The 19057-nt window shown below is 40.7% G+C and overlaps 1 protein-coding gene across 2 annotated transcripts in view; it reads right to left on the bottom strand.

The window, feature by feature from the left end:
- The window catches only part of DENND3 (DENN domain containing 3), a 322502-nt gene that overhangs the window by 210333 nt on the left and 93112 nt on the right, over positions 1 to 19057 (bottom strand). For both annotated transcript variants that reach the window (XM_053715396.1, XM_053715397.1), the window contains one exon: positions 15901 to 16016. In XM_053715396.1, the coding sequence (XP_053571371.1) occupies positions 15901 to 16016 (116 nt within the window). The remainder of the gene's footprint in view (positions 1 to 15900; positions 16017 to 19057) is intronic.

Genomic DNA, 19057 nt, shown 5'->3' with positions numbered 1-19057 from the left:
TGTGTGTGCAGGTGACTATTACTGTGCATAATTATTAGGCAACTTAACAAAAAACAAATATATACCCATTTCAATTATTTATTTTTACCAGTGAAACCAATATAACATCTCAACATTCACAAATATACATTTCTGACATTCAAAAACAAAACAAAAACAAATCAGTGACCAATATAGCAACCTTTCTTTGCAAGGACACTCAAAAGCCTGCCATCCATGGATTCTGTCAGTGTTTTGATCTGTTCACCATCAACATTGCTTGCAGCAGCAACCACAGCCTACAAGACACTGTTCAGAGAGGTGTAATGTTTTCCCTCCTTGTAAATCTCACATTTGATGATGGACCACAGGTTCTCAATGGGGTTCAGATCAGGTGAACAAGGAGGCCATGTCATTAGATTTTCTTCTTTTATACCCTTTCTTGCCAGCCACGCTGTGGAGTACTTGGACGCGTGTGATGGAGCATTGTCCTGCATGAAAATCATGTTTTCTTGAAGGATGCAGACTTCTTCCTGTACCACTGCTTGAAGAAGGCGTCTTCCAGAAACTGGCAGTAGGACTGGGAGTTGAGCTTGACTCCATCCTCAACCCGAAAAGGCCCCACAAGCTCATCTTTGATGATACCAGCCCAAACCAGTACTCCACCTCCACCTTGCTGGCTTCTGAGTCGGACTGGAGCTCTCTGCCCTTTACCAATCCAGCCACGGGCCCATCCATCTGGCCCATCAAGACTCACTCTCATTTCATCAGTCCATAAAATCTTAGAAAAATCAGTCTTGAGATATTTCTTGGCCCAGTCTTGACGTTTCAGCTTGTGTGTCTTGTTCAGTGGTGGTCGTCTTTCAGCCTTTCTTACCTTGGCCATGTCTCTGAGTATTGCACACCTTGTGCTTTTGGGCACTCCAGTGATTTTGCAGCTCTGAAATATGGCCAAACTGGTGGCAAGTGGCATCTTGGCAGCTGCACGCTTGACTTTTCTAAGTTCATGGGCAGTTATTTTGCGCCTTGGTTTTTCCACACGCTTCTTGCGACCCTGTTGACTATTTTGAATGAAACGCTTGATTGTTCGATGATCACGCTTCAGAAGCTTTGCAATTTTAAGAGTGCTGCATCCCTCTGCAAGATATCTCACTATTTTTGACTTTTCTGAGCCTGTCAAGTCCTTCTTTTGACCCATTTTGCCAAAGGAAAGGAAGTTGCCTAATAATTATGCACACCTGATATAGGGTGTTGATGTCATTAGACCACACCCCTTCTCATTACAGAGATGCACATCACCTAATATGCTTAATTGGTAGTAGGCTTTCGAGCCTATACAGCTTGGAGTAAGACAACATGCATAAAGAGGATGATGTGGTCAAAATACTCATTTGCCTAATAATTCTGCACTCCCTGTAGTATTAATCACAGAGTCAGAGAAACCTCTTTGACTAAGAATCAAGCGTTCAATCTCCATACCTTTAAATTTAAGGATTTGAGATCCTGATGGAAAAAAGGACCTTGTGACAGAAGGTCTGGTCTTAACGGAAGAGTCCACGGTTGGCAAGAGGCCATCCGGACAAGATCTGCATACCAAAACCTGTGAGGCCATGCTGGAGCCACCAGCAGAACAAACGAGCATTCCTTCAGAATCTTGGAGATTACTCTTGGAAGAAGAACTAGAGGCGGAAAGATATAGGCAGGATGATACTTCCAAGGAAGTGACAATGCATCCACTGCTTCCGCCTGAGGATCCCTGGATCTGGACAGATACCTGGGAAGTTTCTTGTTTAGATGAGAAGCCATCAGATCTATTTCTGGAAGTCCCCAAATTTGAACAATCTGAAGAAATACCTCTGGGTGAAGAGACCATTCGCCCGGATGTAACGTTTGGCGACTGAGATAATCCGCTTCCCAATTGTCTATACCTGGGATATGAACCGCAGAGATTAGACAGGAGCTGGATTCCGCCCATACCAGTATTCGAGATACTTCTTTCATAGCCAGAGGACTGTGAGTCCCTCCTTGATGATTGATGTATGCCACAGTTGTGACATTGTCTGTCTGGAAACAAATGAACGATTCTCTCTTTAGAAGAGGCCATGACTGAAGAGCTCTGAAAATTGCACGGAGTTCCAAAATATTGATTGGTAATCTCACCTCCTGAGATTCCCAAACCCCTTGTAATGTCAGAGACCCCCAAACAGCTCCCCAACCTGTCAGACTTGCATCTGTTGAAATTACAGTCCAGGTCGGAAGAACAAAAGAAGCCCCCTGAACTAAACGATGGTGATCTGTCCACCACGTCAGAGAGTGTCGTACAATCGGTTTTAAAGATATTAATTGAGATATCTTTGTCTAATCCCTGCACCACTGGTTCAGCATACAGAGCTGAAGAGGTCGCATGTGAAAACGAGCAAAGGGGATCGCGTCCGATGCAGCAGTCATAAGACCTAGAATTTCCATGCATAAGGCTACCGAAGGGAATGATTGTGACTGAAGGTTTCGACAAGCTGAGATCAATTTTAGACGTCTCTTGTCTGTCAGAGACAGAGTCATGGACACTGAATCTATCTGGAAACCTAAAAAGGTTACCCTTGTCTGAGGAATCAATTAACTTTTTGGTAAATTGATCCTCCAACCATGATCTTGAAGAAACAACACAAGTCGATTCGTATGAGATTCTGCTAAATGTGAAGACTGAGCAAGTACCAAGATATCGTCCAAATAAGGAAATACCACAATACCCTGTTCTCTGATTACAGACAGAAGGGCACCGAGAACCTTTGTAAAAATTCTTGGAGCTGTTGCTAGGCCAAACGGCAGAGCCACAAACTGGTAATGCTTGTCTAGGAAAGAGAATCTCAGAAACTGATAGTGATCTGGATGAATCGGAATATGCAGATATGCATCCTGTAAATCTATTGTGGACATATAATGCCCTTGCTGAACAAAAGGCAGGATAGTCCTTACAGTTACCATTTTGAATGTTGGTATCCTTACATAACGATTCAATATTTTTAGATCCAGAACTGGTCTGAAGGAATTCTTCTTCTTTGGTACAATGAAGAGATTTGAATAAAACCCCAGCCCCTGTTCCAGAACTGGAACTGGCATAATCACTCCAGCCAACTCTAGATCTGAAACACATTTCAGAAATGCTTGAGCCTTAGCTGGATTTACTGGGACACGGGAAAGAAAAAATCTCTTTGCAGGAGGCCTTATCTTGAAGCCAATTCTGTACCCTTCTGAAACAATGTTCTGAATCCAAAGATTGTGAATTGAATTGATCCAAATTTCTTTGAAAAAAACGTAATCTGCCCCCTACCAGCTGGACTGGAATGAGGGCCGCACCTTCATGTGGACTTGGGAGCTGGCTTTGGTTTTCTAAAAGGCTTGGATTTATTCCAGACTGGAGATGGTTTCCAAACTGATACCGCTCCTGTGGATGAAGGATCAGGCTTTTGTTCCTTATTGTGACGAAAGGAACGAAAACAATTATTAGACCTAAATTTACCTTTAGATTTTTTATCCTGTGGTAAAAAAGTTCCTTTCCCTCCAGTAACAGTTGAGATAATAGAATCCAACTGAGAACCAAATAATTGATTACCCTGGAAAGAAAGGGAAAGCAAAGTTAACTTGGAAGACATATCAGCATTCCAAGTTTTAAGCCATAAAGCTCTTCTAGCTAAAATAGCTAGAGACATATACCTGACATAAACTCTAATGATATCAAAGATGGCATCACAAATAAAGTTATTAGCATGTTGAAGAAGATTAACAATGCTATGAGAATTATGATCTGATACTTGTTGCGCTAAAGCTTCTAGCCAAAAAGTTGAAGCTGCAGCAACATCCGCTAAAGATATAGCAGGTCTAAGAAGATTACCTGAACATAAGTAAGCATTTCTTAGAAAGGATTAAATTTTCCTATCTAAAGGATCCTTAAAGGAAGTACTATCTGCCGTAGGAATAGTAGTACGCTTAGCAAGAGTAGAGACAGCCCCATCAACCTTAGGGATTTTGTCCCAAAACTCTAATCTGTCAGATGGCACATGATATAATTGCTTAAAACGTTTAGAAGGAGTAAATGAATTACCCAAATTATTCCATTCCCTGGAGATTACTTCAGAAATAGCATCAGGGACAGGAAAGACTTCTGGAATAACTACAGGAGATTTAAAAACCTTATTTAAACGTTTAGATTTAGTATCAAGAGGACCAGAATCCTCTATTTCTAATGCAATTAAGACTTGTTTAAGTAAAGAACGAATAAATTCCATTTTGAATAAATATGAAGATTTATCAGCATCAACCTCTGAGACAGAATCCTCTGAACCAGAGGAACCATTATCAGAATCAGAATCATGATGTTCATTTAAAAATTCATCTGAAAAATGAGAAGTTTTAAAAGACCTTTTACGTTTACTAGAAGGTGGAATAACAGACATAGCCTTCTTAATGGATTTAGAAACAAAATCTCTTATGTTAACAGGAACACTCTGTGTATTAGATGTTGACGGAACAGCAACAGGTAATGTAACATTACTAAAGGAAATATTATCTGCATTAACAAGTTTGTCATGACATTCATTACAAACAACAGCTGGAGGAACAGATACCACAAGTTTACAGCAGATACACTTAACTTTGGTAGATCCAGCACCAGGCAGCGATTTTCCAGTAGTATCTTCTGACTCAGTGTCAATCTGGGACATCTTGCAATATGTAATAGAAAAAACAACATACAAAGCAAAATTTATCAAATTCATTAAATGACAGTTTCAGGAATGGGAAAAAATGCCAGTGAACAAGCTTCTAGCAACCAGAAGCAATAAATAATGAGACTTAAATAATGTGGAGACAATAGTGACGCCCATATTTTTTGGCGCCAAAAAAGACGCCCACATTATTTGGCGCCTAAATGCTTTTAGCGCCAAAAAGGACGCCACATCCGGAACGCCGACACTTTTGGCGCAAAAAAAACGTCAAAATTGACGCAACTTCCGGCGACACGTATGACGCCGGAAACAGAAAAAAAGTTTTTGCGCCAAAAAAGTCGGCCCCCGCGCACCTAACAGCCCACAGGGAAAAAAAGTCAAATTTTAAGGTAAGAAAAAATTTATTTATTCATATGCATTATCCCAAATATGAAACTGACTGTCTGAAATAAGGAACGTTGAACATCCTGAGTCAAGGCAAATAAATGTTTGAATACATATATTTAGAACTGTATATAAAAGTGCCCAACCATAGCTTAGAGTGTCACAGAAAATAAGACTTACTTACCCTAGGACACTCATCTACATTTAGTAGAAAGCAAAACCAGTACTGAAACGAGAATCAGTAGAGGTAATGGTATATATAAGAGTATATCGTCGATCTGAAAAGGGAGGTAAGAGATGAATCTCTACGACCGATAACAGAGAACCTATGAAATAGACCCCGTAGAAGGAGATCATTGAATTCAAATAGGCAATACTCTCCTCACATCCCTCTGACATTCACTGCACGCTGAGAGGAAAACCGGGCTCCAACCTGCTGCGGAGCGCATATCAACGTAGAATCTAGCACAAACTTACTTCACCACCTCCATAGGAGGCAAAGTTTGTAAAACTGATTTGTGGGTGTGGTGAGGGGTGTATTTATAGGCATTTTGAGGTTTGGGAAACTTTGCCCCTGCTGGTAGGAATGTATATCCCATACGTCACTAGCTCATGGACTCTTGCTAATTACATGAAAGAAAACCTCATTTATGGGGGGTTAGTGAAAGGAGTTTGTTGTAATTTTGATTGATTGCTACTGTGCAATATTAAAACATTAAGGATATTAACCCATCTAGTGATGTAAGTGACAAATTTCTATGGGGGGGATGAGTGAACGTTTTATATATATAAATCCTACATAAGTACCGTATAGTAATAAATCCTTTTCCAGCTTTAGTTTTTATTCTCATTAAACTCTCAGCCGTGAGCCCTGTTTTAATACAACCTGTATCAGTCATCCTTCTCTTAAGTACTTCAAATAATTTGATTTCCTAAGCATGGTAGCTTTAGGTTAATAAGATGTTTTATCCCTACCAGGGCAAGCAGGGTTAAGCTATGATTCACCATTCTGAGTTACACATTCTCCTAAGAATTGCAAAAGATTAAATGAATTCCCACCTTTTCCCTCCTCTGGTTAGAAATGAGGTATTATTGCTATTTTAAGGTACTTTTTATAGATTGTGTCCACACATTGTATAAAGGAGGTGCTGTAATGTCTAGTCCAAATTAAACTTTCATGATTCAGATAGGGCATTCAATTTTAAACAACGTTCCAAATTACTTTTATCATCAAATTTGCTTTGTTCTTTTGGTATTCTTAGTTAAAAGCTAAATGTAGGTAGACTTATATGCTAATTTCTAAGCCCTTGAAGGCCGCCTCTTATCTCAAGGCATATAGGAGTTTATATATTTTAATAAATTTGTCATAAGTTTTTATATCCCTTGCTGGAGTCGATTTGATTCTATTACATTCCCGAACGTATTGCTACATTTGCCGAAGGAAGCGAGTAGCCTGGGTGACGACAGGACGTCCACATTTACACACCCCCTCCACTGGTAGTGGCGATTGGAGCCTCCATAGGAAGGCGTTGGTGTCTGCTTGTCCCTGATTGGCTGAACGTCCCCATGTGACCGGTCGGCGGTCACTGCTGTTTGTGTCTGTCGGGCGACAAAGAGGTCCCGGCCTGCAATTTCTGGCATATCCAAGTGCCTCCTCGTTTGTGAGTTTCTTATCGTCTATTTGACTGTGTTATCTTACCTGACGATATCACTCTTCTCCATGTTTTAGCCCTGCATGGGCAGAGCCTCAAAAATTTATTGAAGCTCATGGAAGTTCCACTTCACTAAAACTAGCAAAAAGCAAAAGCATAATTCGATCTGAACTGAAGAGAACCCAAAGAGAAACTAACTCCTCATCCGAGTAAGAAACTCACCATCCAATTAGTTACACCGGCACCACGTGGATGATATAAGCCTTAAGGAACAGAGTTTAGCCCCCAACCAGGACCAGCCTGCTACATAGGGCATCCAAAACTGACCCAGACTACTGAAAATAAAGATCCCATAGGATCGACAAACTAAGAACATAACAATGTACTAAAACCTTAATATGCGACTTCCGCAGAAGTGCCCAAGTGACCACAAAATCGCCAGTATCAAATTCCAGAGAAGAAATGTTTCCCAACGGAAAAATTATAACAGACATGAGCTAACAAAATAAATAAAACACATCCTAACCGGATCAAAGAAAAGGAAGGCAGCAACCGCCCAAGAGGAATGTGTACACTAACAGGACCAGCCCATCAGAGACCCCATTCCTTCAAACTCAGAACTGGAATAAGATACCCAAAAAAAAAAAAAAAAAGAATTAGAGACAAAAACATAATTTATGCTTACCTGATAAATTTATTTCTCTTGTAGTGTATCCAGTCCACGGATCATCCATTACTTATGGGATATTCTCCTTCCCAACAGGAAGTTGCAAGAGGATCACCCACAGCAGAGCTGCTATATAGCTCCTCCCCTAACTGTCATATCCAGTCATTCGACCGAAAACAAACAGAGAAAGGAGAAACCATAGGGTGCAGTGGTGACTGTAGTGTAATTAAAATTTAGACCTGCCTTAAAAGGACAGGGCGGGTCGTGGACTGGATACACTACAAGAGAAATAAATTTATCAGGTAAGCATAAATTATGTTTTCTCTTGTTAAGTGTATCCAGTCCACGGATCATCCATTACTTATGGGATACCAATACCAAAGCTAAAGTACACGGATGATGGGAGGGACAAGGCAGGATTAAGCGGAAGGAACCACTGCCTGAAGAACCTTTCTCCCAAACACAGCCTCCGAAGAAGCAAAAGTATCAAATTTGTAAAATTTTGAAAAAGTGTGAAGCGAAGACCAAGTCGCAGCCTTGCAAATCTGTTCAACAGAGGCCTCATTTTTGAAGGCCCAGGTGGAAGCCACAGCTCTAGTAGAATGAGCTGTAATCCTTTCAGGGGGCTGCTGTCCAGCAGTCTCATAGGCTAGGCGTATTACGCTCTGAAGCCAAAAGGAAAGAGAGGCTGCCGAAGCTTTTTGACCTCTCCTCTGTCCAGAGTAAACGACAAACAGGGAAGATGTTTGACGAAAATCCTTAGTAGCTTGTAAGTAAAACTTCAAGGCACGGACTACGTCCAGATTATGTAAAAGACGTTCCTTCTTTGAAGAAGGATTAGGGCACAACGATGGAACAACAATCTCTTGATTGATATTCTTGTTAGAAACCACCTTAGGTAAAAACCCAGGTTTGGTACGCAGAACTACCTTATCTGCATGAAAAATCAGATAAGGAGAATCACATTGTAAGGCAGATAGCTCAGAGACTCTCCGAGCCGAGGAAATAGCCATCAAAAACAGAACTTTCCAAGATAAAAGTTTAATATCAATGGAATGAAGGGGTTCAAACGGAACTCCTTGAAGAACCTTAAGAACCAAGTTTAAGCTCCACGGGGGAGCAACAGGTTTAAACACAGGCTTAATTCTAACCAAAGCCTGGCAAAATGCCTGGACGTCTGGAACCTCTGCCAGACGCTTGTGCAAAAGAATAGACAGAGCAGAAATCTGTCCCTTTAAGGAACTAGCTGATAATCCTTTGTCCAAGCCCTCTTGGAGAAAAGACAATATTCTAGGAATCCTAACCTTACTCCATGAGTAATTCTTGGATTCACACCAATAAAGATATTTACTCCATATCTTGTGGTAGATTTTCCTGGTAACAGGCTTTCGTGCCTGTATTAAAGTATCAATGACTGACTCGGAGAAGCCACGCTTTGATAGAATCAAGCGTTCAATCTCCATGCAGTCAGTCTCAGAGAAATTAGATTTGGATGATTGAAAGTACTTTGTATCAGAAGGTCCTGTCTTAGAGGCAGAGTCCATGGTGGAAAGGATGACATGTCCACTAGGTCTGCATACCAAGTCCTGCGTGGCCACGCAGGTGCTATCAGAATCACTGATGCTCTCTCCTGTTTGATTTTGGCAATCAGTCGAGGGAGCAGAGGAAACGGTGGAAACACATAAGCCAGGTTGAAGAACCAAGGCGCTGCTAAAGCATCTATCAGCGTCGCTTCTGGGTCCCTGGACCTGGATCCGTAACAAGGAAGCTTGGCGTTCTGGCGAGACGCCATGAGATCCAACTCTGGTTTGCCCCAACGATGAATCAACTGAGCAAACACCTCCGGATGGAGTTCCCACTCCCCCGGATGGAAAGTCTGACGACTTAGAAAATCCGCCTCCCAGTTCTCCACGCCTGGGATATGGATTGCTGACAGGTGGCAAGAGTGGTACTCTGCCCAGCGAATTATTTTTGAGACCTCTAACATCGCTAGGGAACTCCTGGTTCCCCCTTGATGGTTGATGTAAGCCACAGTCGTGATGTTGTCCAACTGAAATCTGATGAACCTCAGTGTTGCTAACTGAGGCCAAGCCAGAAGAGCATTGAATATCGCTCTTAACTCCAGAATATTTATTGGAAGGAGTTTCTCCTCCTGAGTCCACGATCCCTGTGCCTTCAGGGAATTCCAGACTGCACCCCAACCTAGAAGGCTGGCATCTGTTGTTACAATTGTCCAATCTGGCCTGCGAAAGGTCATACCCTTGGACAGGTGTACCCGAGACAACCACCAGAGAAGAGAATCTCTGGTCTCTTGATCCAGATTTAGCAGAGGGGACAAATCTGTGTAATCCCCATTCCACTGACTCAGCATGCATAATTGCAGCGGTCTGAGATGAAGGCGCGCAAATGGCACTATGTCCATTGCCGCTACCATTAAGCCGATTACCTCCATACACTGAGCTACCGAAGGGCGCGGAATGGAGTGAAGAACACGGCAAGCATTTAGAAGTTTTGATAACCTGGACTCCGTCAGGTAAATTTTCATTTCTACAGAATCTATAAGAGTCCCTAAGAAGGAGACTCTTGTGAGTGGGGATAGAGAACTCTTTTCCTCGTTCACTTTCCACCCGTGCGACCTCAGAAATGCCAGAACTATCTCTGTATGAGACTTGGCAACTTGAAAGCTTGACGCCTGTATCAGGATGTCGTCTAGATACGGAGCCACCGCTATGCCTCGCGGTCTTAGAACGGCCAGAAGTGAGCCCAGAACCTTTGTAAAGATTCTCGGGGCTGTAGCCAACCCGAAGGGAAGAGCTACAAATTGGTAATGCCTGTCTAGAAAGGCAAACCCTAGAAACCGATGATGATCTTTGTGAATCGGTATGTGAAGGTAGGCATCCTTTAAGTCCACTGTGGTCATGTACTGACCTTCTTGGATCATGGGTAGGATGGTCCGAATAGTTACCATTTTGAATGATGGAACTCTGAGGAATTTGTTTAAGATCTTTAGATCCAAAATTGGTCTGAAGGTTCCCTCTTTTTTGGGAACCACAAACAGATTCGAATAAAAACCCTGTCCTTGTTCCGTCCGCAGAACTGGATGGATCACTCCCATAACTAGGAGGTCTTGCACACAGCGTAGGAATGCCTCTTTCTTTATCTGATTTGCAGATAGCCTTGAAAGATGAAATCTCCCTTGTGGAGGAGAAGCTTTGAAGTCCAGAAGATATCCCTGAGATATGATCTCCAACGCCCAGGGTTCCTGAACATCTCTTGCCCACGCCTGGGCGAAGAGAGAAAGTCTGCCCCCTACTAGATCTGTCGCCGGATAGGGGGCCGTTCCTTCATGCTGTCTTAGAGGCAGCAGCAGGATTTCTGGCCTGCTTGCCTTTGTTCCAGGACTGGTTAGGTTTCCAGGCCTGCTTAGATTGAGCAAAAGTTCCCTCTTGTTTTGAAGCGGAGGAAGTTGATGCTGCACCTGCCTTGAAATTTCGAAAGGCACGAAAATTAGACTGTTTGGCCTTTGCTTTGGCCCTGTCCTGAGGAAGGGTGTGACCCTTACCTCCAGTAATGTCAGCAATAATTTCCTTCAAACCAGGCCCGAATAAGGTCTGCCCCTTGAAAGGAATGTTGAGTAATTTAGACTTCGAAGTCACGTCAGCTGACCAGGATTTAAGCCATAGCGCCCTACGCGCTTGGATGGCGAATCCGGAATTCTTAGCCGTTAGTTTAGTCAAATGAACAATGGCATCAGAAACAAATGAGTTAGCTAGCTTAAGTGTTCTAAGCTTGTCAATAATTTCAGTCAATGGAGCTGTATGGATGGCCTCTTCGAGGGCCTCAAACCAGAATGCCGCCGCGGCCGTGACAGGCGCAATGCATGCAAGGGGCTGTAAAATAAAACCTTGTTGAATAAACATTTTCTTAAGGTAACCCTCCAATTTTTTATCCATTGGATCTGAAAAAGCACAACTGTCCTCAACCGGGATAGTAGTACGCTTTGCTAAAGTAGAAACTGCTCCCTCCACCTTAGGGACCGTCTGCCATAAGTCCCGTGTAGTGGCGTCTATTGGAAACATTTTTCTAAATATAGGAGGTGGGGAAAAAGGCACACCCGGTCTATCCCACTCCTTGCTAATAATTTCTGTAAGCCTTTTAGGTATAGGAAAAACATCAGTACACACCGGCACCGCATAGTATTTATCCAGCCTACACAATTTCTCTGGTACTGCAACTGTGTTACAGTCATTCAGAGCAGCTAATACCTCCCCAAGCAACACACGGAGGTTCTCAAGCTTAAATTTAAAATTAGAAATCTCTGAATCAGGTTTCCCAGAATCAGAGATGTCACCCACAGACTGAAGCTCTCCGTCCTCATGATCTGCATATTGTGACGCAGTATCAGACATGGCCCTTACAGCATCTGCGCGCTCTGTATTTCTCCTAACCCCAGAGCAATCGCGCTTGCCTCTTAATTCAGGCAACCTGGATAATACCTCTGACAGGGTATTATTCATGATTGCAGCCATGTCCTGCAAGGTAATCGCTATGGGCGTCCCTGATGTAATTGGCGCCATATTAGCGTGCATCCCCTGAGCGGGAGGCGAAGGGTCTGACACGTGGGGAGAGTTAGTCGGCATAACTTCCCCCTCGTCAGAATCTTCTGGTGATATTTCTTTTATAGATAAAGACTGATCTTTACTGTTTAAGGTGAAATCAATACATTTAGTACACATTCTCCTATGGGGCTCCACCATGGCTTTCAAACATAATGAACAAGTAGTTTCCTCTGTGTCAGACATGTTTAAACAGACTAGCAAGCTTGGAAAACACTTTAAACAAGTTTACAAGCAATATAAAAAACGTTACTGCACCTTTAAGAAACACAAATTGTCAAAATTTGAAATAACAGTGAAAAAAGGCAGTTACACTAACGAAATTTTTACAGTGTATGTAACAAGTTAGCAGAGCATTGCACCCACTTGCAAATGGATGATTAACCCCTTACTACCCAAAACTGAATAATAAAAGACAAAAAGTTTTTTTTCAAACAGTCACAACTGCCACAGCTCTACTGTGGCTTTTTACCTCCCTCAAAAACGACTTTGAAGCCTTTTGAGCCCTCCAGAGATGTCCTGGATCATGCAGGAAGAAGCTGGATGTCTGTGTCTGTAATTTTTGCTGTGCAAAAAAACGCTAAAATAGGCCCCTCCCACTCATATTACAACAGTGGAAAGCCTAAGGAAACTGTTTCTAGGCAAAATTCAAGCCAGCCATGTGGAAAAAAAACTAGGCCCCAATAAGTTTTATCACCAAATACATATAAAAACGATTAAACATGCCAACAAACATTTTATATTACATTTTTATCAGAGTATGTCTCTCTATTAATAAGATAGTAGTAGTAGATGGCGCTGGTCTATTGAGTGATTTTCTCTAGTAAGTGAAGAGAAAAAAGGCTTGATGCATATATTGAAGCCAATTAATATGGGTGCAGTATACTCACTCCATATTAATTGGCTTCAATATATGCATCAAGCCTTTTTTCTCTTCACTTACTAGAGAAAATCACTCAATAGACCAGCGCCATCTACTACTACTATCTATCTATACACAGTCATAAGGGAGAGACTGCAAGAAGGCTGCGGTCTAACCTAAAGGAGAGTATCAGTTCTTAGTTCATTTGTACAGAATATTGTGTGTTTTTTTCCATCTTGCACCTCTGTATATTGTTTTCCTTTTTGTCTCTCTATTAATAAGCCTGATACCAGTCGCTATCACTGCATTTAAGGCTTTACTTACATTAGTTCGGTATCAGCAGCATTTTCTAGCAAATTCCATCCCTAGAAAAATATTAACTGCACATACCTTATTGCAGGAAAACCTGCACACCATTCCCTCTATGAAGTTACCTCACTCCTCAGAATATGTGAGAACAGCCATGGATCTTAGTTACTTCTGCTAAGATCATAGAAAACGCAGGCAGATTCTTCTTCTAAATACTGCCTGAGATAAACAGTACACTCCGGTACCATTTAAAAATAACAAACTTGTGATTGAAGAATAAACTAAGTATAAAACACCACACTCCTCTTACGACCTCCATCTTGGTTGAGGCTTGCAAGAGAATGACTGGATATGACAGTTAGGGGAGGAGCTATATAGCAGCTCTGCTGTGGGTGATCCTCTTGCAACTTCCTGTTGGGAAGGAGAATATCCCATAAGTAATGGATGATCCGTGGACTGGATACACTTAAGAGAAAAGGAGATTAACTGAATCCCCACACGTCTAACCCAGCATGCCGTCTGGAACAGAAGACCGTGGATCCCCAAACCTATTAGGACTTGGATCCTCCAGCAGCGCCAAAACATGCCGCAGTAGGACACTAAGGCACACTAGTCTATAACTAAAAGCAAGACTTGCCTCAGCCGGGGCAACTGACGACCCCTGAAGCTTCAGAGGAAACCGCTTCCCCAGATGGCTGGCCTGTATCAGCCGATCCCACGCCTGACGAGCCCTGCTTAGCAGAACACGGACAATATCTCAGCAACACCCTCTCTGGTAGATGTAAATGCGCCAACGCCATAGAAATGGCCATAAGGAAACGTGCCGTAACCTCTGGAGGAAACAAGCCACCTCCCGGAGAAGGGGTAATGGCATTAGGGACACCGGCTTGCGTTGCCAAGGAAGGTTTTAGGGGACGCACTGCACGGGATATGGGATCCCCAGGAGCGGATGGCTCGGTGTACTCTAAGTTCCCTGTCGCTGGAAAAGAGAGCACTCTAAAGCTGCATTCGGAACATAACTGATGGGCATGGATTACCCGGGCCATTTCATACTCCTCGCAAGAAGTAGAATCTGAATCAGAGACATCCGTCTCTAAATAAAAAATCAGAATCCTCCATAATTTGGTGATGGATAATTATGGATAGAAAAAATAAAAACGGCACCTTACACCCCCCAATCACCACCTCCTGAGACCCAGACAACTAGCGAACAGATTCTTTCCATCGCCACAGAAATGGATACAGAACGTGACCACGCCTAGTCACAAGGTACACCGTGCAAGCCAGAAAAAAACACGCCAAGGCCAACAGGGCCGCGCAGCCCGACAAAAAGGCTGTTATGTTCCGATATAGCCACAACCCAATTTTTACTACACATTAGCAGACAAAATATACAACATAAACATGATGAAAGTCCCCCCTGTTCAATAACCCCCCTCAGGAGATATTAACCCTTGATTTCAGAAAGATAAAGGAGTCCCACTGAGACCCTGACTTCCTCGTTTACATTACATTCACATCATCAAAGTAAATTGAAACGATCTTACCGGAATCTACGCCGTGGAACAGGAACACGGCCCTTCAAGTGTGACAGATAGTAGCTTCGCTTCCGACATGGACTTGAGTGAAGAAAGCAGGCAGCGAAACTCATCAACGCTGATTGCTAAGGAGCTGTTAACATGAGTCGGGATGGTTTCGCAGAAAAACTCTCCCTGCATCTCCGGACTATAACATTCATCCATGCTCTCACTGAGAGGCTGACAGTATTACTTAAAACTCCAGTCCCATTTCGAAAAGTACTACCCTCCATAAGAGACTAACTTAAATCTTCCGACACTTCTCTGCCAACCTCCTGTGATGAAAGGAAAAGAATGACTGGGGGTATGAGGAAGTGGGGGAGGTATTTAAGCATTTGGCTGGGGTGTCTTTGCCTCCTCCTGGTGGCCAGGTTCTGAATTTCGAAAGTAATGAATGCAGCTGTGGACTCCCCCCATTTATGAAGAAAATAAAATGTGTCATAAAAAAAAATCTACTGCTTATTTGAAATTCAGAGTAAGTGTTATTGCATATTTTTTTATCTTTTTATTGTGTATTTGCCAATTATATAATTTTACTGCATAGAGTGTGGTCCTTTAAGGTGTGATAACCACAAACTTTCTCTTTGTATTGTAAATAGGTCCAAGCACCCGTCATAACTTCATTTTGTCCATGGAATATTATATAACCCATAAAGCCACATTTTGTTATAAGACAGGAATGTTTCTGCAAACAATGCAAATTTGTTCTCGTATAAGGATTAGGAAGATGGTGATTGGCTTATCAAATTCTAGTCACATACTGTAAGAGCTTTGTTTTCTTATAACCAACCAGATGATTTTATGCATTTAAATCATTTTTGTGCCCCACAAATGTATTTGTGATTGATAAACTGTCACTGTGTCACACTATTAGGAAGCTAGTAAATGTTAGGGGGAATTCTGTTCAAAACTAGATAACCCCTTTTGAAGCGCGAGGGGGCAAATAAAGCTTTGTGTGGTGCCTACACCTACAACATTAATTTGTTTTGATTAATATTTCATATCATCTAAAAATAAAAATACATAGTTTAAATTACTTGTGTATACAGTGAACCAAACAAAACTAAATAAATTATTGGTTTGAAACTTAATTTTTTTCTTAATACAAAACAAACAAACAAACCATTAACTACCTGGACAGATCTGTAATACTGAGCAACGACTCCATATGTTCTGTTCCCACAAACATCAGTAAAAACTAAGAAATGAAAGTGATCTTCTTTGGGTTCCAGCGTCAACTGGAGACCACCTGTTGATCAAGTTGAATTTTGGTTACAAAAAGAATTCAATTAACATTTCATGAACAGCTTAAAAAGGTCAGTCTACTCCAGAATTGTTATTGTTAAAAAAAAGATAGATAATCCCTTTATTACCCATTCCCCTGTTTTGCATAACCAACACGATTATATTAATACACTTTTAACCTCTGTGATTACCTTGTATCTAAGCCCCTGCAGACTGCCCCCTTCTCCGTTCTTTTGACAGACACGCATTTAGCCAATCAGTGCCCTCTCATTTGTAACTCCACATGCATGGTCACAATGTTATCTGTATATCACACATGAACTAATGCCCTCTAGCTGTGAAAAACTGCCAAATGCATTGAAATAAGGGGCGGCCTTCAAGGGATTATAAATTAACATATGAGCCTACCTAGGTTTAGCTTTCAACAAAGAAAACCAACAGAACAAAGCAAATTTGATGATAAAAGTGAATCGGAAAGTTGCTTAAAATTGCATTCCTTATCTGAATTATAAAATTTTAATTTTGACTTGACTGTCCCTTTAAGCATACACAGTAAATTGGGTTACATTCAGTGTTAACCGACCAGATTTTGTTAGCAGTGAAACAGTTAATTAGTGAACCATACCCTGCAGTTAGCAAACACTGAACAATGCAAACAGCAAGGTATTATTAACAGTTTCACTGCTGGGCCGCTCACAAAATCTGGCCTTAGAGGGAAAACTGGTCACTGTGCTGCAACAACTAATCATTATAATCGATAATGAAAAGAGTTGTAAACGAATCTCATAATCGATTAGTTAGTTTGCAATTAGTTGGTCTGGGCACAACACCAGCTGCTTCACTCCAATGAGCTCCTGCACATGGTATTGTGTTTTATTGTTATGCCCTTAGCCTAAAGGACGTCTACAGACATTTTACTTTTCACTTTTTCAGGACAGTATAAGTTAACAACTACTGGCTTATGTGCAACCCAGAAATAATAGGAGTCGTCATTTTGATTGTTTATATTAAATCAAATTGATGTGCAATGTTATCGGTTTGTACAATTATTAGCTGATTGCTTGCTATTGCTGATTATATGTACTGTATAGATAAATGTGAATGGCTTTGTCCTGTTATTGATATAAAGTCCTTAGCACTTTTGACTTTTTTATATTTTTTAATAAATTGTGATATGTACCAGATTCACCCTCTATAAGGTTATACAGTATATATGTTATTTTTAGAGCGGACTAGATATTATTCCCTAAACTGGTTATTTACCACTGCATATAGATATTCAAGATACTTTTTATGTTAGAATGAAGTCCAGGCTTACTGTAAGAGGCCCCTTGCCAAAGTGAAAAACATTTAGCAATGGTAAAGAGCTAACAAAGATAAATATCCCACTTTGGCAAAACCCTAATTATGCATCTCATGCACATTAACACCATGTGAACGCCTCTTCTCTGCTGCAGGCCAAATAGCAAAAAGAGAGCCGGACTTGCTTTTAAATGCAAAGTTTCTGAAAGAGTGAATAACAGAATGATTTTAACAGGGATACTCTACCTCTTTATAGTTCTACCTTTTTTAAAACAGTTTGTGGTTCTGTTTTGCTTAAAGGGACACTGAACCCAAATTTTTTCTTTTGTGATTCAGATAGAGCATGACATTTTAAGCAACTTTCTGATTTACTCCTATTATCAAATGTTCTTTATTCTCTTGGTATATTTATTTGAAATGCAAGAATGTAAGTTTAGATGCCGGACCATTTTTGGTGAACAACCTAGGTTGTCCTTGCTGATTGGTGGATAAATTCATCCACCAATCAAAAACTGCTGTCCAGAGTTCTGAACCAAGAAAAAAGCTTAGATGCCTTCTTTTTCATATAAAGATAACAAGAGAACAATGAAACATTGATAATAGGAGTAAATTAGAAAGTTGCTTAAAATTGCTTGCTCTATCTGAATCACAAAAGAAAAAATTTGGGTTCAGTGTCCCTTTAATTATAAAAATGTGCTCTGCTGCTTAAAAATTGGACAAACAGTTTTATAAATGTAAAGTTTTAGTCTGAAGTTTATATTTGTAACACTCTGTTTGCTATATTTGAAATGAAATCTGCATACTATCATTCATTCTTTTTTTTTTACGATTAGTCGATTAATCGAAAAAATAATCGGCCGATTAATCAATTATGAAAATAATCATTAGTTGCAGCCCTAAGCCCACATTATAGTTTTTAATTTTGCTGCAGAACATTTTATGCATTTTCTTAATATATCTTTTGCTTACATATTGGTCATAAACGGCAAAAAAGAATATTACAAGCTGCCTGCTCTGGTATAATCAAATCTGCAGATGAAAATTAAATTGTAAGTATATAAATGAAATTGTGTTGCTTTTATTATTTTTTTTATTATTTTTATTTTAAACAGCAACATCCTGTCTTTTTTTTTTAATACTTAAAGTGATTGTAATCTTTAATAAATTAAAGCCCAGTATCAAAAAAAAAAATCTTAAAAACAGTGGCACTTTAATTCATTAAAGTTTACAAAGAAGCTTATTTTTAAAAATACTTACCTTTGCGTTATGGAATACATAACGCCGATCCTCCACCAGCATCTCCTGCTTTCTTTAGCAGATCGGTGACGAATCCGGCTTCCTCCAATTCCTCCCCCACGAGCTGGACGCCAAAGGGGGCACCCAACAGTTGGAGGAGATGCAGAGGGAAGATCATCGTTATGATTTCCATGACGCATTAGTAAGTATTTAAAAAAAAATAAGCGTCTTTGTAAACTTTAATTAAAGTGCCCCTGTTTTTAAAATTTTTGGGCTTTAATTCATTAAAGTTTACAATCACTTTAAAGGGACATAGTACCCAAATGTTGAATCACTTGAAAGTGATGCAGCATAGCTGTAAAAAGCCGATTAGGGAATATCACCTGAATATCTCTATATAAAAATAAATAGATTTTACCTCAAAATTTCCTCAGTAATCACATCCCATTCTAAAGGAACTTTTTTTTTCAAAAAAGCGTGTCCAATCACCCCAAAGAAAACAAAATG

Source organism: Bombina bombina, chromosome 5, assembly GCF_027579735.1.
Source record: "Bombina bombina isolate aBomBom1 chromosome 5, aBomBom1.pri, whole genome shotgun sequence".
In the NCBI taxonomy this organism is placed as follows: Eukaryota; Metazoa; Chordata; class Amphibia; order Anura; family Bombinatoridae; genus Bombina; species Bombina bombina.
Note: the sequence above shows the minus strand (reverse complement) of the source record. Positions and strands in the feature narration are given on the sequence as shown.